Source organism: Desmodus rotundus, chromosome 8 (assembly GCF_022682495.2).
Source record: "Desmodus rotundus isolate HL8 chromosome 8, HLdesRot8A.1, whole genome shotgun sequence".
NCBI lineage: Eukaryota > Metazoa > Chordata > Mammalia > Chiroptera > Phyllostomidae > Desmodus > Desmodus rotundus.
Genome location: NC_071394.1, coordinates 70,195,801 through 70,222,820, shown reverse-complemented (window position 1 = coordinate 70,222,820; position 27,020 = coordinate 70,195,801). Strand labels below are relative to the sequence as shown.

Below are 27,020 nucleotides of genomic sequence, written 5' to 3'. Positions count from 1 at the left end.
TCACAAGAGGGGATCTAGCTAACAGGCACCTACATACCTGAAGCCTTCTTGTAAAAATATGCTTAATTCAAAAAAGACTAAGGCAGCATCCTAACATCTCTTTCCTGAAGCAGTTATCGGTCTGAATCTCTTGGGTAGGAAAGCGGGGAGAGTCAAAGGTTCTTTCTGAGTCTTTTGTTTCTTAACAAACAGCTTAACAACAATATCCCCCCAAACAGCTTCAGAGTGGCAGAATAAGATCCCTGTGGGGTCAGGGATCCTGATGGTCTTAATGCCAGGTAAATCCTTGAAGCCAGATTCCCAAGTGTCAGGTTGGGATTTCCATACTCCCAAATTTCTTCCAGTCACTAGCTGATAGCTACAGCATGCCAAATTCAAACCTCAAGACAACTTGCCCAGGGAACCTTTCTCTTTCCAGACTGCTTTTCTAATGTCTTTCAAGAAACCAAATGCTCAGAAACATGGCTTCCATTGCAAATGGATTCTGAGATGCTCAGAGGAAAGCAGGGCATTGCAGAGCCTTAGAGATCACTGGTCCAAGTCTATTACTGTCAGATGAGGAAACCACAACCCAGAAGGCAGTCGAAACAAGCCCAAGGTCTAAATGACTTAGTGGTGAATTTGGGACAGAAGCCCAGATTTCTCAGCTGTGTCCTGAATATTCTGATTTACCCATCTACCAGGTTCTAGATTTAAATTCTTACTCTATCACTTGCTAGCTCTGTCCCTTATATGAACCGCCAGTTCTTCATTGACAAAATGATAAGTAGAAAACCTATGATTATAAATCCTCCTATTCTTATAGAGCAGAATGCTTGGTGCCTAATTAGAGATCTTTCAGGCCCTCCTTCTGTTTTAATTAGCCCTCACTCACAGAGTTCGGAGTAAGGATGGTCTCAGGGCTAATAATTACCGCAGCAGAAGGAAGAGTTTAAAAGAAAGCAGGCAGCTGATATTCAAAATATTCAACCTACCAATGGCCCTTGACATGGTACTCTGTTTCCCCATCTGTACAATGGGAATATAAGTAACAGAATCTGCCTCCTGGGATTACTGGACCATGCTAAGAAGCACAAACAAAGCTATCACCTGAAGAAGAATCTAGACTAGTGATGCTCAAACTCTAGTGTGCACCAGAATCACTTGGAGGCAGAACCAGCTTCATGGGTAGATACTTAGATGTGTTTGTTTCAAGGTTGTGCTGTCAGCATCTTGAAATTCTCAATAATTTCTGCACAGAGTCCTGTGTTTTCATTTGGCACTTGCCCCATAAATTATGTAGCCAGCCTTGTCTGGAAAACTTAGTAAAACACAGATAACTGGGACCACCTTCAGAGTTTCTGCTTCAGGAGCTTTAGGAGGTAGGCCTCTCAAATTTTCATTTCTGACATATTCCCAGGTCATGCTGGTACTACTGGTCTATGGGTATACTTTTTTAAAGAACCATTGATGGAGAGCACTAATTTTGAAAACCATGGATTGAGACAGTGGCTGTACATTAGAATCACCAGTGAAGGCCTTGGCTCCACCTTCCCCCAGTTGAATAGATTTGCTGAGTGCATTCCTGGCTTCAGTGTTTTTTAAAAAGCTTACTCTGTAATTCCACTGTACAACCAGGACAGAAAACCACTGGGTTTGAGCAGAGAATCATGACTTTCTCTCAGGAAAAGGAACCCACACAAACACCCAGGCTGCATCCAATGTTGTTGGAATCTTAGAGATGGTCAGGATGTTACCAGACAACCAGTGGGGTCCCACCACTTGTGGCCTATAGGCAAAAACTCTGGAGACAGAATCAAGTGGAAAGAAAAAGGAATCCTTTATTTAAAGTATATACAGCTTGAAATAATGACAGGTTTCTGCTTCAAAGCCCATTTCCTTAAAAAGGCCTCAAAATCACCCTGCCACCCTCTGCCATGTCAGTTCAAGGTTGCACCAGGAACCTCTCCTCCCACCCAAAGTACCATCCTTTTCATTCTTCAGAGTATGTGCTTCTGGGTGTCCTACTCAGAGGCGTACTGTCCTCTTCCTCGAGCGCTGCCCTCCAGCAGTCTGCTAAGCTCCATCCTGTACATTAGATCAGTGGGTGGGTCTGAGGGCCTGCCTAGGCTGGAGCTGGCAGAGCTTCAGTGGATGGTGGGAACTGCTGTTGTCACTCCCTACGTGGGTGGCTTCGATCCTGACTTACAGGGTACGGGCGTGGGGCCCGCCACCTCCCCTGCCACCTCCTAGGACCCAACCCCTCCCCTCCTCCAAAGTCTCTTCCCCTCTCCTCCTACCAGCCTAGGGCCCACAGGGATCTTGGCTGGGCAGGTCCCAGAGTACTTGGGGAGGGACACAGGGAACACTCTTGGAAGTCACTGTTCCCCCAAGGCTCACCAGTTCAGGAGCCTGAGCCCACAGCCACGATAAGACAGCCAGCCAAGTGAGGGGAGAGCAAAAACCATGAGTTTTCCACATGCTCCACTTTTAAAGATTCTCCCCATAATCCCCCTGCCCCGCCATGGCAGAAGTAGATGGGATGATATGTCCCTCCCATCCAATCACCTCCCAGCTCCAAGCATCTTTCATTGGCACTTCTTTTCTGCCTTTCTGCTGAGTCATACATTCATCCTCCAAGTTCCTGGGGGTGACACACAGGTGCGCGGTCTTCTGTGCTTTTCCACCCCTCCCCATTTGAAGAGTCCTTCTGGGGGTCCCTCCCCATTAAAAGGAGGCTCCATGTTCAACAAATGCCTCAGATGATTCTTATTCTGGGCAACTTTGAAAAAACTGTTTGGAGTGGAATTTCTTAATCTTTAATGTGCATAAGAAATACCTGGGATCTTGGTAGGAAGCAGGTTCTTGTTCACTAGGTCTGGGGTGGGGCCCAAGAATTTGCACTTCTTCCTTGCTCCCTGGTCCAGGAGTCAGGGTGGTAGGATGTAATGTTTGAACAGCTCATCTCAAGTGGCAAGGCTCCCAGACCAGCCTATTCCAGAGAGAAATGGAGGATCCGAATGAGGAATTTATCAATTAAGTATCTTTCAGTTACAGGTAGCAAATACAACAGTCCTGAGGAAGCCTGAAACATCGCCTAAGGAGATGATGTTTTGGCAATCGAAAGGACAAAGGCCAACCTATCTGTAGTCAGAACAGTCACTGGCAAATGGGCTTCACAGAGCACTGTCAGAAATCAATCTTTAATTTCCACTGCTGAGTCTGTGGCATAGCTAATCACGACTACTAATTGCTATGACAAGCTTCTCTCTTCTGTCTTTATGTTTCCGTGTTAGCCTAATTAGCATGCTTTGTGTCTGTTTGGTTTTATAGCCAAAATACTTTTACTTTGATATCTTAGTAAATTAAAAATGGACTTCACTACCATCTGACTTTACCAGAGTTTTACAACCATTCAATTAATGGTATCAGTAATATTCCTTCATAATTAGACAGTTAGTAGGTTTGTCAGGCACTGCTGTTGACTAAATGAGCGTCCAGCATCCACCTAATGATATTCTGGGGGCTCCAAATAGCAAATGTGCAAGCTTGGGGGCTGCCAGGATGGAGTGCCACAATTATCTGGCCATAAATACCACCTGCAAATATATGGTTTATTATGGCGGTAATGGGCATTTGTAGCTAATGTAAATCTGAGCATTTCTGCTGACAGAAGAGAAGTGGCTTTTCTTGGTTGCTAGGAAATAGAGTTAGTTCCCAGGTCTCACATGTTCCATTTCCCATTGCCTCCTCCCTGCAGCTAATGGACTATCACAGGAAGGAGTCAGGGAATTTAGTTGCCACCCAGAGCCAAGATGGGAACATCCAGCCCAGCCCTCTTCCCCACGTAAGGGGATGTAGTGACCTAGAACTGCATGTGAAAGGAAGCAAGGGACAAAGCTGATGACCATCCAAAAACTGATTTTTAATATCTGAAAACAATCACAGTCTAATATGCCCAAGAATTTCTGCCAACTGTCACACTTTGAAAGGAGACAGATTGTTGATGTGTATGAGAAATTGGCAACTGGTAATATATAACCCAGGTGGTCCTATTTCCATATCTACAGCTATTAAACCCTCAAAATACATTTCAGTATTTAACAAAAACTTAAGCTCCTTTAAAAAATAAATAAATGTTCCCTGTTAGAAATAGTTCAAAAATCCAGATATTTCCTGTTACTGAAAAAGAAGAGACAGTAATCTCATGATGCAGGCATGTTTGAATGAAACTTTAATGAATTACTCACCTAGTTTTCTGACCCTTTGAGAGTCCAAATCCTGGACTCCAAACACTGACTAACACTTTGCTTCTTTTTTCAATCTGCCTATCTGCCAGCTTTCCAAAACTCCTGAATTCTGACAAAACTTGAAATTTGACTGAGTTGTAGATTCTTAAAATATCACGAGGCCCTCACTAAAGGTTGGAAAACAGGGTCTTGTGGTTGCAGGATAAGCATGGAGAACAATCTGAGTTGGAGCAGAGCAGGGTCTCCCTGAGTTTAATCAGGGACTCAGAGGTGTGGGAGGAAATGGGCCTGGGGTCCACTGCTACCCATCCCTCGCCCCCATATGCCAGTCCAGGCAACTTGCTTAACCTGTCTTGTCTCTTTCCTCCCTCGCAAAATGGAGATAATAATATTTCGTTATGGAATTGTTGTGAGGATTAGAGGATATAATGTAACACATAACACCAGCTGCAGGGTAGGTATGCAAGGAACCTCAGCCAGCATTTTTTTTCTTCTCTTCTTCCCCTGACTCCATTCCTTTCCATTCAGTCTAGCAAATGCCAAATTCAGCAGAAGATCCCAAAATAAGGCCCTATTCTCAAGGAGTTCTTGTCTTATTGTGCTTTTTATCTCCTGAAAATATTGTAGTTGGAGGAGATGGGGTCTTCCCTCAAATATGTTTAAGAAGTCTATGAAAATTTTGTTATGTGAGTCTTCCTAAAATTTCCCCTTACAGACATACATATTATGTGACTTCAGTAAATATAAAAGCAGAAACTGATTCAATGGTTGAAGGGACTTAAAAGGAAGTGATTTAAATTGTGAGCAGTTTGCTGATATTTATCCAGCCCTAGTGAAATAAGAATCATATTGGTGAACACAGCCTTTCCATCTAGAAAGCCATTGCCTAATAATTAGGGAAAAATCACTCTCCCATCTTTATGACAACAAAACATCCTGCTTCTTTGTAAGAAACCAAAGGAGGTGCAAGGGGGCAGGGTAGGCTGGAGTAACCTGGAGAGGTGGTGGGACTACAGAATAAATGGTTTTGTAAATCACTTGGAGGGGCTTAGACTTTATCGCAGGAGTGATGAAAAAGCACTAAGGAGTGTGAGTTGGATGATTCGCAAGGTCAGAAGATGTGAGAAAGTGACAGAATAAGATGCAAGGACTAATCTGGACAAAGAGTTCATATGCAACACTGTGGGCAGGGAGTTTTCTCTTAAAAGGCGCCTGCTGTGTGGGGTGGGGGTGGGCGCTGGAGGCACCTTGACAAGAGCAGACAGTTTAGGACTGGGAGTGAATAGCCTGTAAAACACTGATGGGTACTCAGCTGTGACAAGTTGGACTGAGGAATGAGGCTATATAAATATAATTTATGTACCTGTTTGAACTCTGGGCTTGCAAATACATTTAGCTCTGGCCAACAGCCTGAGCATGTATGTCAGGCTTGAGGACTGCCACAGAGAACAAACAGTGGAAACTGAGAACAGATGACATCCTGTGCTATTGCTCTTTGAAGAAAAACCACCACCCAGCATCCTTTCCCACTGAGCATCCAGCCCACCCAGCCCTGGGTAGCTGCTATGAGGCAAGAGTTCTTGGAACAGAACTTAGTCTTCCCTCCCAAGTTACTATGTCTTTTTTCAGGGTCACATTTACAAACTATGTGACTTGGGCAAGTTAATCTCTCTGTAGCCTCAGTTTCCTCCCTGTAAAATAGAAATGATAAAGCTATCTACCTTGTAAGAATTAAGTAACTCAGTGTATTTGTAAAACACTTAGAACATAGCCTGACATTTAGTAAGCTCTTGCTCAAGGTTAGTTGCTGTTATTATTACTGTCATAGTGACCTACTATATATAGCCTTTGGATACTGTTCATTGAACAGTCATTCACTGCCTTCTGTGGGTTAGATGCAAAGAATACAAAGATAAAGAACACATGCTCTGTACTCCAGGACTTGCATTATAAACTGGATAGTTAAATAATTTAACTCTAAAATAGCAGAGAAATTTGAGAATTTCTAACACCTTGGTAAAGCCACAAAAGGTCTTGTGTAAGGAGACTTTAGACAGGTTGTTGCTTTTCCTTGCGCTGAATGCCAGGAAGTTCATTTTTTCTCCCAACAACCCAATGAGGCCTGTTTTATACACTAAAAAGTGCTCTCATTTACACTACTAATAACTACACAATTAATAGGGACAGAGGTGGGGTTTAAAACATTATCTAACTACAGAGCTCAATCTCCAAACCATTGTGTATTATATTGTCTCTTTGGGTAATTAAATGTGGGTGCCTAATGTTAACCAAAACATAAAAGGCCTTTCAACTGAGAGGCAACAAGCATTTGTTTCGGATCAAAGAATAGCTGTTTGGACACACTGATTCAAGCAGAAGTCCAAATAGTTTCTGAATAGGAGACAAAGACAATGAGTATTTTTGAGAAGGGAAATAGGAACAATTACATCAATGGAAGGAAGAAATTTCTATTGATGCAAATAACACAACGTAGTCATGTTAGTTCTAAAAAATGTTTTTAATTTTCAGTCCATAGTAATTAGTCTGGTAGTCATGATATCTGCTTTCATGTTATCTGCAAACACTTCTCTGGGGCATGAGGCTGCTTAGTCCCAGTGCAAAGGTGATTTTACTCTGTTTTTACATCCAAAGGTTTGAGACATGAGACCTGCAGGGCAGCTTCTCTGGGATGACAGCTCCACTCCATTTTAGGGGAGCTCTGCTTATACATTTTTTTTATGCTAGGCAAGTAGAAGCTGGTATAAAATTGCGGCAAGACTAATTAAGGAAGGTATTTTTAAGAGCAGGGACTAAGACAAATAGGAGAAGGCCAGACAGGGGAAATGTGACACTCTTCATAAGTTTAATGTATTCTGTCCTGAGGCAAGAAGTCAATTAAAAATTTTTCAAGCTACGGTACTGACTGTACACTCACTGGACACATGCCATTCTACCTCTCCAGGGCCTGAAGTTCAGTTGTTCCTACCTTTGATTAACCCTGGAAACCTAACAGCACAAGGAGAGCTTCTCACCAGATACCAAAGGGATGAAATATTCTCCCTACAACTAACTGGATAGTCCCGATCACCGAGAAGGCTTTGACATATGAACTATTAGGCTGGGAATGAGGCAAGGAGATTAAAAGCTTAGACTCGGAGGGTTCCAGTTGGTTGCAATTAGCAGTAATACTGCGTTCTCTCAGGGTGTTTGGAAATGTGTGGAGGTAGCTCTGGTTGTCCCAGTGATTGGGAGGCCCCATTGTCATTATGGGGCAAGGGCCAGGGCTGCTAAACATCCTGTAACTAATGTTAAAGTCCTACCCAAAGAATGCATCTCAGAGCTAAGCAACCCTGTTGAGAAATCACAGTAGACATTTTCAAGTCCCAAACCCCCCATACCCACTACCCATGGCCATGTGACTGTGTTAAACAGATGGAACCATGCTCTGACTGTAGAGCTGGGGATGGTGACGCATAGCTTCCTATCCCTGGGCTCAGTTTCCAGTTAGAGTGAGATTAGTCTTCTAAGGCTGCCTAACAAAATACTATAGACTGGGTGGCTTAAACAAAAGAAATTTATTTCCTCACAGTTCTGCAAGCTGGAAAGTTTAAGATCAAAGTTCTGGCTGATTGGTTCCTGGTAAATGCTCTGTTCCTGTCTTGTAGGTGACTGTCTTCTCTCTCTGGGCTCACATGACTTCTTCTTTTTGCATGAGCAGAGAGAGAGCAAGCAAGCTATATGTCTTTTTCTAAGGGCACTAATCCTATCACAAGGGTCCTACTCTCATGACCTCTTTTAAACCTAATTACCACCCAAAGCCTCTATCTCCAGTTATCATTACACTGAAGGTTAGTGCTTCAACATACAAATTGGAGTGGTGTGGGTTGGGCATTCAGTCCATAGCAGGCTCATTGGTAGGTCTGCTTAATGACTATTTGAGTCACGCAGAAAGGGCAAATTACTCTGTACCTTTTTCATGTAAAGTCAAGAACTCTGGCTAAAAATCATGTAACTATAGGCCTCAGCCACAAATCCAAATTCAGAGATTTTTTAGGAGAGAGGTGCTAATAGCAAAAAGTCAAGGTCAATAGAATTCTTCAATAACAAATTAATGAAATGGTGAAAATTCTAATGGTTTTTCAGCACACAACTGTGCCATAGCTACCTGGAGATTGAGCCCTGAAGTGCTCACTTAATTTATGATTATAGAAAAAAAATCAAATGATAAATTTGTATCATTTAAAAAATTCAAATGATAAATGATAAAAATTCAAATGAAAAATTCAATGATAAAGCAAGTGATAAATATGTTTTTATTTCATAAAGTTTTCATTTAAGGAGAATGGGGCTTGGGAAGAGGTCTTTCCAAAATTCATGGGTAGGGACGTCTTTTGGAGACTTTTCCAATGCTTTCACAAATGAGGGCAGGGACCATTTCTGTCTTCTTGGTGGACCATCCCACCCTGTGCACAAGCCTTGTCAGTGATATGATTCCACACTAAGCAGTTACTCTTGTCTCTTTCCCAAATCCATGTGTCAAGATCCTGCATTAACACCCTTGCGGTGCCTTCTCAAATAACTCAAAATTCTGTGGTTTTTAAAGGATGGACCCCCGCCCCCCTCCATTCAAACTTGCTTCAGCAAGAAATAAAATTAATCTGCCTATATCATTGAAAACCAGAAGTGCTTTCGCTTCAGGCACATCTAGATTCAGACATTTCAATAAATGTCATCAGTAGATACTAGCTCTTCTCTCTTTCCATCTTTTCACTTTGTTTCATCTACACTGGCTTCACTCTCAGGGAAGCTATTCCCCTGTCAGTGCAAGATGGCTGCCAGCCACTCCAGATTGGTGGTGCCTGGTCCTCAAGATCTCAGAAGTGAGCACATCCTTCCAGACAGTGCCAATCACAGGAGGACTGTGATTGGTCTAGTTTAGGTTGGGACCTTGAACCCATCATTGTGGCCAGGAGGTAGTAACAGTGTCTGTGTCATGGGACCACTACTTGGCTCAATGCTACCTGAATCTCAAAACCTGAAAATGGGGATTGAGGCAAACGCTGTTGGCCCTCACCATTCTTGCACTCGTGACTGCCTGGGAGCTTCCATTGGAGAGCAGGGCATGCTCCACCATGCACAGGGCATGGCAGAACTGTCAGCAAGTTAATTCCCCCCAGGAGCAGCCCTCAACCAATGACACAGAGAAATTGGTGGGAAAATACCCTAGCTTTCTCCCCATCCCACCCTGTTTCCCAGAGGTCCCCAGCAGGACTGAGTAGGTTGCCCACAATGGCAACCTTAACATGTACTTCATTGGCTTCTGGATCTTCTCTGTTTCATTTTCCCACTCCCTGGCTGGGGCTTTCTGCAGTCATCTTAAAAACAAACTCCTGTGGTCAAGTCCCAGTATTTGGTGACTTCCAGGGGATCTCAATCTAAGGCAGGGATGCTGGGAACTCAAAATGCTCCTAGCACTGGACTGCCTATCGCAGAGAGGTATTTCTTACCCTAGTGTTAGAGGTTTATATATTCTTAAAAGTATATATGGTGTTACTCCAGGTCCTCAGTGGAGCAGATGCCTAGATGGGATTGATACACAAGACTATTATATGAAAAACACACATGCAAGACAATTCAGCTGGAAAAGCCTAAGAGAACCATCATACCACAGAACTAGTCTGACTCCCAAGTGAAGGAGAGAGGGACAGAAGCACAGCTAAAAGCATCCTAGAATTTAATCATCAGAGGAGTTCACATCTCCAGGAGTGGGCCTATTCCAGTGTCCCTGCTCTGTCATTGGCTGGGAGCAGTCTGTGGAAAACAGACTTTATGGCTTTGGAGCAAATGTGGAGATAGATCTCAGAGCTTAGTAGCTGGGAGCATTGGCCAGTTACAATCACCTATGTTATTATAAAATTCCACAATTTAAGAGAATTAGCGTAAAAGGCTTTTCCATACCATTCTGTGTTTGTGCCTCAGAAAATCTGTTTGGAGCTCAAATAAGAGCATGTCCATGAAAACCAGTACTTTATTTTAAAAAAACAAAAACAAAAACATATACCAAGAACCAGTGGGATTCAGGCCCTAGGGACCATGGACATCTGTTCCTGTAACAGAGGATTCTGGTCTATGGGTGAAAAGCAGGCTGGGAAGCCAAGTCCTGTTTGGATGCACTGGCTCCTCAGTCCTTTGCAAGCCTTATAGCAGAGGACATGCTAAGTGTGGCAAAATGCCAATCCCCCATGTTTTTGTTTTGGTTTTTTAACTACATCCTCTTGGACCAATAGACATTTGGAAGTATATCAGGTCCTCAAATAACATTGTTTTTTTCAACATTATTTCACTCAATGTCATTTAGTTGATGAGATGCCATAAAACCTTACTTTTTTTTTCTTGGCCATACATCTTTGTTTAAGAAATCAAATTGATAGGGTAAAAAATTATGGTAGCAACTTCACATGAACATCTACTAACTTGCCCAAGTTATTTAGAACTGAATAAAATTCTTTAAGTGCTCATGATAAGCACAAAAGATATGTGGTTATATCACTTTCTTTTTAATTGACATTTACTTGTTTACAGTAAGATTTCACACTTGTTATGATAGAGTAGGCAGTTAGACAGACATGAGCAGAGTAGGAATGATACCCCAGGTATAAATTGTCATCAGGGCTGAGAACTCCAGGTGCCTGGCAATGGGAAAAAACTGGGAAAACAAGTATTTTAGACTGGGAACTTGCTCCCAGGGTGACCTTTCCTCCCCTGGCATATTGCTGGTCATGCAGATTAGACACCCTGACCTTTCATATCACTGGCCATGCAGTTCAGACCCTTCCCTGACCTTTCCTCCCCTGGCACATCACTAAATTATGGGGTATATCCCCTTACAGGATGAACAAGGGGGCTGGAGAACAGCCTCATATGACTCAGGACAGTGAGGTTCTAGCCCACATCAAATAATCCTAGGAACAAAGCCTATGGTCTGTTGACGACAGAGACAGAGTTATGATCAAACTAGAGATAACATCTATGTCTCAATTGTGTTTCTGCTCCAGGCCCACAAAAAGCAGCAAAACCAGATAAAGCAACTAATGACCTCGTACCCTGGTGCCAACAATCACCTGAAAGGACACACCTGGAAAGCTGATGAATATTACCGAGATCCTCCCCTGAAACTGCTTCTAAAATCCCCACCTTTGAAAGTCAAATAAAAGCCCTTAAGATAAAGGACCTGAGGTTCTCTGTCTCTCTCTTTCTCAAGCACACATGTGCCTTTCCTTAGAGAATAACAGCAGTGTCACTGTCGCTATTCTCTGACACAGGCAGGCACACAGCATTTGACACTACAAAACTGTTTACTTCAGCTTGTTGGGTTGTGCTATGTATAGTGCCTATATTTTTTATAACATCTTTTTTTAAATATATTTATTGATTATGCTATTACAGTTGTCCCATTTCCCCCCCCACTCCACTCCATCCTGCCCACCCCCTCCCTCCCACATTCCCCCCCTATAGTTCATGTCCATGGGTCATACTTACAAGTTCTTTGGCTTCTACATTTCCTACACTATTCTTACCCTCCCCCTGTCTATTTTCCACCTATCATCTATGCTACTTATTCTCTGTACCTTTCTCCCCCTCTCCCCCTCCCACTCCCCTATGGACAACCCTTCCTGTGATCTCCATCTCTATGGTTCTGTTCCTGTTCTAGTTGTTTGCCTAGTTTGCTTTTGTTTTTGTTTTATGTGTGGTCGTTAATAACTGTGAGTTTGCTGTCATTTTTACTGTTCCTATTTTTGATCTTCTTTTTTTTAGGTAACTCCCTTTAACATTTCATATAATGTTAATGGCTTGGTGATGATGAACTCCTTGAACTTGACCTTATCTGAGAAGCACTTTATCTTCCCTTCCATTCTAAATGACAGCTTTGCTGGATACAGTAATCTTGGATGTAGGTCCTTGCGTTTAAGCTTGGGTAATGTAATTATGATGTGCCTTGGTGTGTTCCTCCTTGGGTCCAGCTTCTTTGGGACTCTCTGAGCTTCCTGGACTTCCTGGAAGTCTATTTCCTTTGCCAGATTAGGGAAGTTCTCCTTCATTATTTGTTCAAATAAGTTTTCAATTTTTTGTTCTTCCTCTTCTCCTTCTGGCACCCCTATAATTCAGATGTTGGAACTTTTCAAGATGTCCTGGAAGTTCCTAAGCCTCTCCTCATTTTTCCGAGTTATTGTTTCTTCATTCTTTTCCGGTTGGATGTTTCTTTCTTCCTTCTGGTCCACACCGTTGATTTGAGTCCCAGTTTCCTTCCCATCACTATTGGTTCCCTGTACATTTTCCTTTGTTTCTCTTAGCATAGCCTTCATTTTTTCATCTGGTTTTCAAACAGATTCAACCAATTCTGTGAGCATCTTGATAACCAGTGTTTTGAACTGTGCATCCGATAGGTTGGCTATCTCTTCCTCGCTTAGTTGTATTTTTTCTGGAGCTTTGAAGTGTTCTATCATTTGGGCCTTTTTTTTTTTTTGGTGTGTCTGTTACTTTAAGGGGCGGAGCCTTAGGTGTACAGGGGTGGCGGGGGCGGGGGTAATGCTGGTTGCTGCACTGTGACGCTGTACATGGGGGAGGGGCTGAGAGGGAGCAATGGCGCCTGCTTCACTCTCCTCCGGATTTCAATCTTTCACTCGGGTACCCACAATCAAACTGGGACCCTCTGGTGCTGGTTCCCGAGTGGGTGGGCCTGTGCACACTCTAGGCCCCTGTGGGTCTCTCCAACGACCTCTCCCGTGAGGCTGGGAGTCTCTCCTGCTGCTGCCCCAACTCACACGGGCATTTTCAATCAGAGGTTTGAGGCTTTATTTCCCTGTGCTGGAGCCCTGGGTTGCGTGGTCTGCTTCGATCCCCGCTGTTCGTCCCATTTATCTATGCGTGAATGTAGGGCCACAGGGTCTGCTAGTGCTCAGACTGCCTGCCCCGCTCGTCCCACACTCTGCCAGTCTCGGTCCCGCCACAGCCACGCGAGTCCTCTCCGCCCTGGCTGCCTTGTCTCCGCCCCTCCTACTGGTCTGGATGAATGTTTATTTTTTATTTCCTTGGTGTCGGACCCCCTTGCGGTTGGATTCTCTGTCAGTTCTGGTTTGCGAGGAGGCACAGTGTATCTACCTATGCCGCCATCTTGGTTCCCTTTTTTTATAACATCTTTAAATGTATGGATAAACCCATGTGTGAGCTATGAACTTCATTCCCCACTGTAGATGCTTTAGTTTTAAATTTGTCTACCAAATCTTGGCAACTACATTTGGTTCTGGATTGTTACATCAAGATCAAGCTTTTTTTTTTTTTTTTTAAATCCTTAACTGAGGATATGTTTATTGATTTTAGAGAGAGAAGAAAAGAAAGAGAAAGTCATCAATCAGGTGACTCCAATACGCGCTCTGACTGGGGATCAAACCTCTAACCTACGTATGTGTCCTGAACAAGGATTGAACCTACAATCTTTTGCATACTGGGGCAATGCTCCAGTATCAACTGAATCACCCAGTCAGAGCAAGATCAAGCTTTCTGAATGAGGAAAGTCAAAAGCTTATTTTCAATTTTTAAAATAAAGGTATTTCAAGACTATTGATAACGATCACTTTAAAAATAGCACTGGTTCATAAGCAAATATTGATCTGTTGGTAATTCTAAGGAACTGAATGTACTTTTTAATTTTTAAAATATATTTATTGATTATTCTGTTACAATTGTCCCATTTCCTCCCCTTCACTCCACTCCATCCTGCCCACCCTCTCCCTCCCACATTCCCCCCTTATAGTTCATGTCCATGGGTCATACTTATAAGTTCTTTGGCTTCTACATTTCCTACACTATTCTTACCCTCCCCCTGTCTATTTTCTACCTACTGTTTATGCTACTTATTCTCTGTACCTTTCCCCCCTCTCTCCCACTCCCCTGTTGATAACCCTCCATGTGATCTCCATCTCTGTGGTTCTGTTCCTGTTCTAGTTGTTTGCCTAGTTTGCTCTTGTTTTTGTTTTACGTGTGGTCGTTAATAACTGTGAGTTTGCTGTCATTTTTACTGTTCCTATTTTTGATCTTCTTTTTCTTAGGTAACTTCCTTTAACATTTCATATAATAAGGGCTTGGTGATGATGAACTCCTTGAACTTGACCTTATCTGAGAAGCAATTTATCTGCCCTTCCATTCTAAATGACAGCTTTGCTGGATACAGTAATCTTGGATGTAGGTCCTTGCCTTTCATGACTTGGAATACTTCTTTCCAGCCCCTTCTTGCCTGTAAGGTCTCTTTGGAGAAATCAGCTGACAGTCTTATGGGAACTCCTTTGTAGGTAACTGTGTCCTTTTCTCTTGCTGCTTCTAAGATTCTCTCCTGTTTAATCTTGGGTAATGTAATTATGATGTGCCTTGGTGTGTTCCTCCTTGGATCCAGCTTCTTTGGGACTCTCTGAGCTTCCTGGACTTCCTGAAAATCTATTTCCTTTGCCAGATTAGGGAAGTTCTCCTTCATTATTTCTTCACATAAGTTTTCAAATTTTTGTTCTTCCTCTTCTCCTTCTGGTACCCCTATAATTCAGATGTTGGGACGTTTAAAGATGTCCTGGAGGTTCCTAAGCCTCTCCTCAGTTTTTCGAATTCTTGTTTCTTCATTCTTTTCTGGTTGGATGTTTCTTTCTTCCTTTTGCTCCAAATTGTTGATTTGAGTTCCAGTTTCCTTCCTATCACTATTGGTTCCCTGTACATTTTCCTTTGTTCTCTTAGAATTGCCTTCATTTTCTCATCTAATTTGTGACCGAATTCAACCAATTCTGTGAGCTTCCTGATTACCAGTGTTTTGAACTGATAGGTTATCAACCTATCAAATGATAGGTTGGCTATCTCTTCGTTGCTGGTTGTATTTTTTCTGGAGCTTTGATCTGTTGTTTCCTTTGGGCCATTTTTTTTTTTTGACTTGGCGTTCCTGTTATGTAAAGGGACGGAGCCTTAGGTGTTCACCTGGGGCGGGGTAATGCTGGTTGCTGTGCTGTGATGCTGTATGTGGGAGAAGGGCCGAGAGGGAGCAATGGTGCTTGCTCCACTCTCTGCCAGATTTCAGTCACTCCTTTCCCTACCCACAATCAAACTGGGCCCCTCTGGTGCTGATTCCCAAGTGGGTGGGCCTGTGCACGCTCTAGTCCCCTGTGGGTCTCTCCAATGACCTTTCCTGTGAAGCTGGGAGTTTCTCCTGGTGCTGCCTCAACCGCCATGGGTGTTTTCAATCATAGGTTTGAGGCTTTATTTCCCCGCGCTGGAGGCCTGGGTTGCGCAGTCTTCTTAGCTCCCTTGCTGTTCCTCCCGGTTTATCTATGTGCGAATGTGGGGCCGTGGGGTCTGCTAGCTGTAGCCAGGACTGCCCCATTCCACAATCCACCACCTCACTGGGTTTGCCAGCCACCGCCTTGCTGAGATTCCTCTCCCTGCCCCCTGGCTGCTCATCTCCTCCTCTCCTACTGGTCTGGATGAATGTTTCTTCTTTACCTCCTTCGTTGTCGGACTTCCATACAGTTCAATTTTCTGTCAGTTCTTGTTGTTTTTTGTTTTTTAAATTGTTGTTGTCCTTCTTTTGGTTGTGCGAGGAGGCACAGTGTGTCTACCTACACCTCCATCTTGGCCAGAAGCCTGAATGTACTATTTTTAAATATAAAAGGGATTTCATTATGTTTAGATAAATTGAGACCACAAGTAAAATTTTTATAGGCTATTTAACTAAGTAACTTACAATGAACACATTCCTGAGTATACCCCATTGTAGTGTTTATTTCCAATTTTTTCTGTATTCAGTTTAAAAGGTGTTTCTTTCCAGGAAACTGAACTTTTTAGTCAAATGCACTTGATTAAAATAGAAGAACTGGGTTCATAAATGGATTCATTTTGAATTTTTTGTATAAATCATAGACATCAGTAAAGAAGTTCTTTATTTCATCTTCTTGCCTTATGTCATGAAGCATAATAAACCTCATATGACCTGCTGAAATGAACCACTCATTGAATTGCCCAGTTTTCAACGTGTTATTTGGCATCCACACATTCTCATCTACAAGGTCGAGGGCAGTGTGATCTGTGAACTGATTCAGATATTGCTGATTGTCTTTGGATGTGGCTTTTCCAGCTGGCAAACAGTCCATTGGGTTATAGTGGTGGCCAATAATTACAAATAGAAGCAGACATTGTCTTCAACATACAGCTCCTTCAAAGAGAAGTTAACAATAGAAATCTCCAGTCAATTTCTGAGACAGCATCCTGGCTTCGAAGTTTCTATTGAAACTCCTAGAGCAGCAGCAGCCCTTGGAGACTGAAGAACTTCACTCTTCTTATTTATATCAATTAGCCTGTGATAAAATTGGCTTTGTTCTAGTCCTTTAGATTAAGTTGCCGAATTTGTAGACTAAGTTAAGTGACTTACTATAAATCTCATCAGTTTAATCCAGAACAATTCAAAGTGATTAAAATCTCATCTTCTTAGGACTATTTCAGAAATGCCTGTGACACTTTTGTGCACTTCTTTAGAAACGGAGTTGTCACCATTTGCTTAAGGTAAGTGGGGTATTAAACAAAGTTCTTTGGAATCTTCCCCCATTAGGAAGGTTGTGCTTCGTGCCTGCAGAGCGCCTCTCATTCCCAAACCTGCTGGGAGATACCCATAACTGCTCAATGTCTCTGCGAGGCTTCAGCAAACCACAGTCTGGGGCCAAATCCAGATGCTGCCTATTTTATGAATAAACTTTTATTGGAATGCAGCCACACTCGCCAGTTAATCCTATGTCTTTGATAGCCTGCACTCTACAACAGTGGAGTTGAAGAACTGCAACAGAGACTGTAGGGTGCATAAAGTCCAAAGTGCTTCCTATCTGGTTCTTTAAGAAAACGTTTGCTGACCCTGGTCTAGATTATTTCCAAAAAGCAATAGGACGGGGAAAAAGGAGAATATAGTAGAGAACAAGAGAAAAATATACGAAAAGTATAGGAATGAGTAGAAGAAAAAGTATATATTTAAGATATTACTTAACCCTCATAGCAATCCAATGAAGCTGGTATGAAATATGAGGAAAGTGGAGAAATTAAATGATATGCTCAAGGTCATATAGTCAGTATGTAGACCTGAGATTGGAACTCAATTCTCTCCAACTCCAAAATCCAGTTTTTTCAACTTTATCCCATTTGTAGAAGCCATTGTGTCACCAAGGGGAGACCTTAACTTGATCATGTACACCAGTCAAATAAAAATCTCTTTAATATGGAAGTTTTTAAATATTATATAAAATTTCAGCGAAGGCACCTTGAACTCTGAGAAAAGCTGTGTGTGTTCGCTGTGCAAACAAGGCCCTAAGACAAGGCTGTAGATAGTGGTGCGGTTCAATGAAATCGACATCACAGTGTCTCAGGTAGAAATGTGGGAACCATGACTGAAGACTGTCACCATGTTAAAGAACAAAACCCAACTGAGTAAATGTGAAGATCTAATTGGCTTTATTAAGTGATTCATCAATTGTGCAACATCCTATCTAGCAACTAGAAGGGGGCTCTGAGAAGTTGTACAAAATGGAAAGTTTTTATAGACAGAAAGACGGTGAGACTAAGAAGAATGGATTATGAATTATTTCAGGTAAAGTCACCTTCCCTTAGGAGAGGGCAGAAGGTTTTATCAGGCAGATAACCAAACAACCTCAATTGTGCTGACTAGGAAATTTCATACTGCTTGGTTTAAAATTTCACTCTGGGGGAGGCTGAAACTGCATTTAGGTTAGTTATTGAGTCTTGATTTGGTGACAACTGAGCAACAGGGCCTCTATTTTGGTCTCTTCTTTATTTTTCCTTTTCTTACCCAAGGACATTTTTTTCATTGCTTTTAGAGAGAGAGGAAGGGAGAGACAGAGAGAGAGAGAGAGGAAGAAAGAGAGAAACATCAGTATGAGAGAAACATTGACTGTGCCATGACCAGGGTGACATTGGTTAATAAAGTTATATAGCTTTCAAATGTACAGGTCTATAATTCATCACCTGTATATAGTATTGTGTGTTTACCACCTCAAGTCAAATCTCCTCTCATTACCATTTATACCCATTTACCCTCCTCTACCTCCCCCTACCCCCCTATCCTCTGGTAATTACCAAACTATTGTCTGTGTCTATGAGTTTTTGTTCTTTTTTGTATTAATCTACTTGTATTTTGAGTTTATTCTTATGTATGGTATAAGAAGGTGGTCTAGCTTCTTTTTTTTGCATATATCTGTCCAATTATGCCAATACCATATCAAAAAGACTATCTCCATGTTCTTGTCTCCTTTGTCAAATATTTTACCATAAAGGTGTGGGTTTATTTCTAGTCTCTCTATTCTGTTCCATTGATCTATTTTTAAATTAAATTTATTAAAGTGACATTGGTTAATACGATTACATAAGTTTCAGTTTGTTCCTTATTTCAATATCTCTGGTTATATTTTGCTTGTTTCTTTGTTTTGTTGATTAGGTTCCACTTATAGGTGAGATCATATGGTATTTGTCTTTCACCTCCTGGCGTATTTCACTAACCAGAGGGGAAGGGGAGGGGGATAACAGGGGAAAGAAGGGAAAGGGTTGCCAAGGAACATGTATAAAGGACCCATGGACAAAGCCAAAGCAGGGTAGGATTGAGGGTGGAAGGTGGAGGTGGATGGGGTGGAGGAAATTGGTGGTGGGAAAATGAAGACAACTGTATTTGAACAATAGAAAAATGATTTTAAAAAGGATTATATAAGTTTCAAGAGTATTTTTCTATATATACGATCTGCATATTGCATTTTGTACCCACCATCCAAAATCAAAACATTTTTCATCACCATATATTTGACTTCCTTTATCCTTTATTTAGCCTACTACCCTCTTTCCTCTGGTATTCACCATACTGTTGTCTGTGCATATGACTTTCAGTTTTAATCCCAAATATGAGTGAAATCATATGTTCCATTGATCTATATGCCTGTTTTTATGCCAGCACCATGCTGTTTTGATCTCTATGGTATTGTAATATAGTTTGATATCAGGTAGTGTGATATCTCCAACTTTTTTCTTCTTTCTCAAAGTTGTGATTATGAAGGCTCTTTTGTGGTTCCATATAAATTTTTTAAATATTTATTCTAGTTCTGTGAAATACACCATTGGTATCTTGATAGGAATTGTGTTAAATCTATAGATTGCTTTTGGTAGTATGAACATTTTGATGATGTTAATTCTTCCTATTCACAAACACAATATATGCTTCCACTTATTTGTATCTTCAGTTTTTTTCTTCAGTGTCTTATAATTTTCAAGTACAGGTATTTTACAATCCTTAGTTAAATTTATTCTTAGGTATTTTATTTTTTTGGTGCAAATGTAAATGGGATTGTTTTCTTAGTTTCCCTTTCTGACAGTTCATTATTGGTATGTAAAAATGCAATTGATTTCTGGATATTTGTTTTGTATCTAATACTTTACTGAAGTCTCATCACTTCTAGTAGTTTTTTGGTGGTATCTCTAGGGTTCTCTTAATACAGTATTATGCCATCTGCAAATAATGAAGTTTTATTTTTTCCTTTCTAATTCAGATGGCTTTTTTATTTCTCCTTCTTGTTTGGTTGCTGTGGTAGGAGTTCCAGTCCTATGTTGAACAAGAGTGGTAAAAATGTACATCCCTGGGTTGTTCCTAGCCTTAAGAGAAACACCTTTAGCTTTTGCCCATTAAGTATGAGGTTGACTGTGGATTTATCATATATGGCCTTTCTTATGTTGATGTATGATCTGTCTATTCCCACTTTGTGAAGAGTTTTTATTATAAAGGGGATGATGGAATTTATCAAATGCTTTTTATATCTATTGATATGATTATGTGGTTTTTATACATCATTTTGTGGTGTATCATGTTTATTGATTTGAGGAGATTGTGCCAGCCTTGAATCCCAGGAATAAGTTCCACTTGATCATGGTGTATGATCTCTTTAATGTATTGCTGAATCTGGTTTGTTAATATTTTCTTGAGGATTTGGCATCTATGTTCATCAGGAATATTGTCCTATAATTTTCTTTCTTTATAGTGTCTTTATCTGGTTTTGGAATTAGGATAATGCTGGACTTGAAAAATGAGCTTGGGAGTTTTCCCTCTTCTTCAGTTTTTGGGAATAGTTTGAGGAGGATAGCTGTTAGTTACTCTTTGAATGTTTGGTAAAATTCACAAGTAATGCCATCCAGTCCAAGAGTTTTATTTATATGAGATTTTTTTAAAGATTTTATTTATTTTTAGACACAGGGAAAGGAGGGAGAAAGAGAAGGGGAGAAACATTGATGTGAGAAACATCATTTGCCTCTTGTACACACCCCAACCAGGGACCAAACCCGCAACCCAGGCACGTACCCTTACCGAGAATTGAACCAGCAACCTTTCACATTGTGGGATGACACCCAACCATCTGAGCCACATGGGTCAGGGCTGGGAGTGTTTTGATTACTGCTTTAATAGCACTAGTTGTAATCTGTCTATAAGATTCTCTGATTCTTCTTGATTCAGTTTTGGAAGATTGTTTCTAGGAATTTGTCCATTTCTTCCAGATTGCCAATTTGTTGTCATACAGTTGTTTGTAATATTTTCTTACAATCCTTTGTATTTATTTGGTGTCAGTTGTTACTTCTCCTCTTTTATTTCTGATTTTATTTATTTGGCTCCTCTCTTTTTCTGGATGGGTCTGGTTGGTTTGCCTATCTTGTTCATCTTTTGAAACAACCACCTATTGGTTTCATTGGTCTTTTGTATTTTTTTAGACTCTATTTTGTTTATTTCTTCTCTGGTCTCTATTATTTTCTTTTCTGTATGTACTTGGGGCTTTTTTTTCAACTTCCTTTAAGTGTAAAGTTAGATAATTTATTTGAGGTTTTTCTTGTTTCTTGAGATAGTCTTGTAATGCTATGAATTTCCTACTTTGGACTGCTTTCTCTGTATCCCATAAACTTAGATTGTTGTGTTCTCATTTTCATTTCTTTCAAGATATCTTTTGATTTATTCCATGATCTCATTGTTAACCTATTCATTGTTTAGTAACATGTTATTTTGCCTCCATGTCTCATGTGTTTTCATTTTTTTCTTGTGATTGATTTAGTTTCATACTATTATGGTCAGAGAAAATGCTTAATATGTTCAATCTTCTTAAATTTATTGAGATTTGGTTTGTGTCCTAACATGTGGTCTATCCAAGAAAATGTCCCATGTGCATTTGAAAACAATGTATATTTTGCTGCTTTGGGGTGAAATGCTCTGAATACATCAATTAAATCCATCTGATCTAGTGTGTCATGAAAGCTATTTCTGGATTCTCTTGAAGCATGGGAACCTATTTATGCTGAGCTTGTTTACCATAGTACTGACAATGAACAGAGTCTGTGAAATAGCCATCCCCACCAGAGGATAGAGATCCCTGTTTTCCCACAATGCCCACTTGACCGATTTTATCCCTTTTCAATTTATGCCTGGTGCCTTTCAGCATTTCAGTTTTCAGCTTTATGGCAACAACTTTGAGGTCAGAAAGTACAGTAGGTTGTCCTTACCTGCAAGAGACATGTTCTAAGACCCCCAGTGGATGCTTGAAATGGCAGTAATACAGAACTGTATGGACACTGTTTTTTTCCAGCGCAGACATACATACCTATGACAGTTTAACTTATAAATTACGGACAGTGAGAGGTTAACAAGAACTAATAATAAAATAGAACCACTATAAGAATATATTATAATAAAAGTTGTAAACACAGTAGAAGGAATCAAAAGCAGGCTAGATGAAGCAGAGGATAAAATCAGTGAGCTTAAGGACAAGATAGAAAAAAACACTCCAGAAAGAGCAAGAAAAGGAAAAAAAACCAAAGAGGTGTTAAGGGAACTTCAGGACAGCATGAAATGTAATACTATCCATATAATAGGGATACCAGCAGGAGAAGAAGAAGAACAAGGGATAGAAAACCTGTTTGAAAAAGTAATGATAGAAAACTTCCCTAATTTGATGAGGGAAAAAGTCACACAAATCCAGGAAACACAGAGAGTCCCAATCAAGAGGAACCCAAATAGGCCCACTGCAAGTCATATCATACTTAAAATGTCAAAATTCCAAGACAAAGAGAGAATCTTAAGGGCAGCAAGGGAGAAACAGGAAATAACAGACAAAGGAGCCCCAATAAGAATAGCAGCTGACTTCTCAATGGAGACACTCCAAGCCGGAAAGGACTGGCAAGGAATATACCAAGTAATGAAAAACAAAGGCCTGAAACCAAGACTACACTATCCAGCAAGGCTCTCAATTAAGATGGAAGACCAAAAAGGGGTTTCCCAGACAAAAGAAGGCTCAAATAATACACTTCCACCAAACCAGCCCTGGAAGAGATGCTAAACGGTCTGCTGTAAAAAAGAAAGAGAGAGGAACACAGGTATGAAGGAGGTAAAATGACAATGAATAAGTACCCATCAATAATAACCTTAAACATAAATGGATTAAATGCTCCAATGAAAAGACATAGAAAAGCTGAATGGATAAGAAATCATGAACCACACATATGCTGGTTACAATAGACCCACCTCAGAACAAGACCTACACAGATTGAAAGTGAATGGCTGGAAAAAAATATTCCAAGCAAAAAGACAAGGGGAAAAAAAGCCACAGTAGCAATACTCATATCACACAAAATAGACTTCAAAACAAGGTCCATAAAAAGAAGGTCCACTTCATAATACTCAAGGGAAGAATCCATCATGAAGACAAACATTCTAAATATACATACGCCCAACGCAGGAACACCCAAATATATAAGGGAAATCTTGCAGGACTTCAAGATATTGACAGCAACACAATTATAGTAGGGGATTATAACACCCCGCTGTCAAACATGGATAGATCTTCCAAACAAAATATCAACAGAGATATTGTGGCATTGAGCAATGTCCTTGATCAAATGGCCTTAACTGATATATACAAAGCCTTCCATCCCAAAGAAGCAAAATACACAAATGCACATGGAAAATTTTTAAAGATAGGCCACATGATAGGACACAAAACAAGCCTCCATAAATTCAAGCAAATTGAAATTATATCAAGCATTTTCTCTGACCAAAAGGGACTGAAACTGGAAACCAACCTCAAGGAAAAAACTCAAAAACACTCACACTCATGGAGATTTAACAGCATGCTATTAAACAATGAGTGGGTCAAGAATGAGATCAAGAAATAAATCAAAAACTTTCTTGAAACAAATGAAGATAAACTCACAACAATTCAAAACTTATGGGACACAGAGAAGACAGTCCTGAGAGCGAACTTCATAGTGATACAGGCCTACCTAAAAAAGATAGAAACATTTCAAACAAACAACCTAACCCTATGCCTACAAGAACTTGAGGAACAACAACAAAGACAGCCCAGAGCAAGCAGAAGGAAGGAAATAACCAACATCACAGCAGAGTTCAATGACATAGAGACTAAAAGCACAATTCTAAGGATCAATGAATCCAGGAGCTGGTTCTTTGAAAAGATAAAAAAATGTTGACAAGCCTTTAAGCAGACTTATCAAAGAGAAAAAAAGAGAGGACCAAAATGAACACAATCAGAAATAAAAGAGTAGAGATTACAACTGATACCACAGAAGTACAAAAGACTATAAGAAATTACTATGAATAACTATATGCCAAGAAATTTGAAAACCTGGGTGAAATGGACAAATTTCTAGAAAAATATAATCTCCCAAAACTCAATGAAGAGGAAGCAGAAAGCCTGAACAGACCAATAACAGCTGATGAAATTGAAGCAATAATCAAAAAAAACCTCCCAACACACAAAAGCCCTGGACCAGAGGTTTTCACAGGAGAATTCTACAAAGCATTTAAGGAAGAGCTAACCCCTTTCCTTCACAGACTATTCCAAAAAATCCAAGAAGACAGAAGATTCCCAAACTTTTTTTATGAAGCCAGCATCACCCTAATCCCAAAACCACATAAAGACACAACGAAGAAAGAAAACTTCCATCCAATATCACTGATGAACATAGATGTGAAAATCCTCAACAAAATATTGGCAAACCTCATCCAGCAATACATTAAAAAGATCATACACCATGATCAAGTGGGATTCATCTAGGGATGCAGGTATGGTACAATATTTGCAAATCAATAAACATAATATATCACATAAACAAAAGGAAAGACAAAAATCACATGATCATATCAATAAATGAGGAAAAAGCATTTAATAAGGTACAGCACCCATTTATGATAAAAACACTCAGCAAAGTGGGAATAGAGGAAGCATCCCTCAACATAATAAAAGCCATATATGAGAGACCTACATTCAACATCATAGTCAATGGGCAAAAACTTAGAGCTTTCCCCCTAAGATCAGGAACAAGACAAGGATGTCCACTACCACCACTCCTACTCAACATAGTATTGGAAGTCCTAGCCACAGCAATCAGACAAGAAAAAGAAATAAAAGGCATCCAAATTGGAAAGGAGGAAGCAAAACTGTCATTGTTTGCAGATGACATGATAGTGTACATAGAAAATCCTATAGACTCCATGAAAAGACTACTCAACCTAATAAGCGAAGTTCTCAAAACAGCAGGATACAAAGTCAATATTTGGAAATCAGAGGCATTTTTGTACACCAACAATGAAATATCAGAAACAGAAATCAGAAAAAAAAAAAAAACCCATTTGCTATAGCAACAAGAAAAATAAAGTACCTAGGAATCAACTTAACCAAGGAGGTAAAAGACCTGTACTCAGAAAACTACACAACACTGAAGAAAGAAATTAAGGAAGACAGAAACTAATGGAAGCATGTACCATGTTCATGGATTGGGAGAATTAACATCATCAAAATGGCCATACTACTACACAGAGCAATCTATAGATTCAATGCAATCCCTATTAAAGTGCCAATGACATATTTCACAGATATACAACACTTCAAAACTTTATATGGAACCACAAAGGACCCTGAATAGATACAGCAATTTTGAGAATTCCATACTGTTTGGAATTTCCTCAGGAAACAAAAAATGGCAGTACCTATTGACCCGGAAATTCCACTGCTGGGATTATATCCTACAAACCCTGAAACACCAATGCAAAAGAACCTATGCACCCCAATTTCATAGCAGCACAATTCACAATAGCCAAGTGCTGGAAGCAACCTAAGTGCCCACCAGTAAATGAATCGATCAAAAACTGTGGTACATTTACACGATGGAACACTATTCAGCAGAAAGAAAGAAGGCGTTCCTACCCTTTGGGACAGCATGGATGGAACTGGAGAGCATTATGCTAAGTGAAATAAGCCAGGTGGTGAAAGAAAAATACCATATGATCTCACTTTAATTGGAACCTAATCAACAAAATGAACAAGCAAGCAAAATATAACCAGAGACATTGAAATTAAGAACAATCTGACAGTAACCAGAGGTGAGGTGGGAAAGGGGGGAAGGGATTTCAGGAACAGGTATAAAGGACACATGGGCATAACCAGGTGGGAGTGGAATCAGGGGAAGGAGGTGGTGAGGGCTGTGCTGGGAGGGAGTGTTGGGAGGAAAAATGGAGGTAAATGTACTTGAACAACAACAACATTTTTTTTAAAGTTATGTGAATGTGGTCTCTCTCTCTCTCTCTCTCTCTCTCTCTCTCTCTGTCTCTCTCAGAGTATCTTATTGTGTTGTATGTACAGCACAGATATGCTGGACAAAGGTTGATTAATGTCCTGGGTAGATGAAGCAGAATGCTACTCAGAGTGGCATACAATTTAAAACTTACAAATTGTTTCTTTCTGGAATTTCCTATTTAATATTTTTGGGTCACAGTTGACTGTAAGTAACTAAAACAACACAAAACAAAATTATGAATGATGGCTCTACTCTATACCCCTCCCCCCTTTAAAAAACTCCTCACCCAAGGATATGTTCATTGATTCTAGGTGCAGAAAAACAATGATGTAAGAGAGAAATATCCATTGGTTGCCACCTGTACGCAACCTGACTGGCGATCAAACCTTCAACCTATGTATGTGCCCTGACTGGGGATCAAACCAGCACTCTTTTGGGATATGAGATGATGCTCCAACCAACTGAGCCACCTGGGCAGGGCTACTACATCCCCTTTTAATCTTCTTATGGTATGATAGTTATAAGCATTGATTTTTGATCCAAATCACTAAGAGTCCTGGTTAATACTGATGCTCACTAACTCTGTGACTTTCCTTGATTTGGTTTCCTCTTTTTAAAATATGAATAATATCACTATCATTCTTGTTTTATAGGATTCCTGTGATGATTACATGAATCATAATATAAAGTACTTAAAACAATGCCTCGTATGTAAGAAGAAATCCAATGTTGGCTTAATGTACTATTAATAGTTACAATAGAGGAAATATTGTAGCTATTGTATCTAAATATTGTATCTAAAAAAATAGAGGAAATCCTTCACCGAAACTAGTACACTTAGTAGGTATACAAGCACACTTGGAGAGTAAATGAAGAAATTCAGTAATATTCCCAAGGGTCTCACAGAAATTCTTTGCTAACACAGATGAAGTTTTGATATAACTGAATGCCCATTAACATTGGTAGCCTGGATGAAATATCTGAGGAGCTGCTGGATGTTTTGGGACTCCCTCAGTCTTAGCCTGTGAAAAACATCTATGTGTATATCTAAGAAGATAACATTTTGTTGAATGATGGAGATTATATATTAATTAACAA

The 27,020-nt window shown here is 40.3% G+C and overlaps 1 protein-coding gene across 1 annotated transcript; it reads right to left on the bottom strand.

The window, feature by feature from the left end:
- Positions 1-16,117: 16,117 nt before the first annotated feature.
- On the bottom strand, positions 16,118-16,408 carry LOC112301307 (trafficking protein particle complex subunit 2-like). The gene has a single exon (XM_024556776.1). It carries the CDS (start codon positions 16,406-16,408, stop codon positions 16,118-16,120), a length of 291 nt encoding a protein of 96 aa, XP_024412544.1.
- Between the last annotated feature and the right edge of the window lie 10,612 nt (positions 16,409-27,020).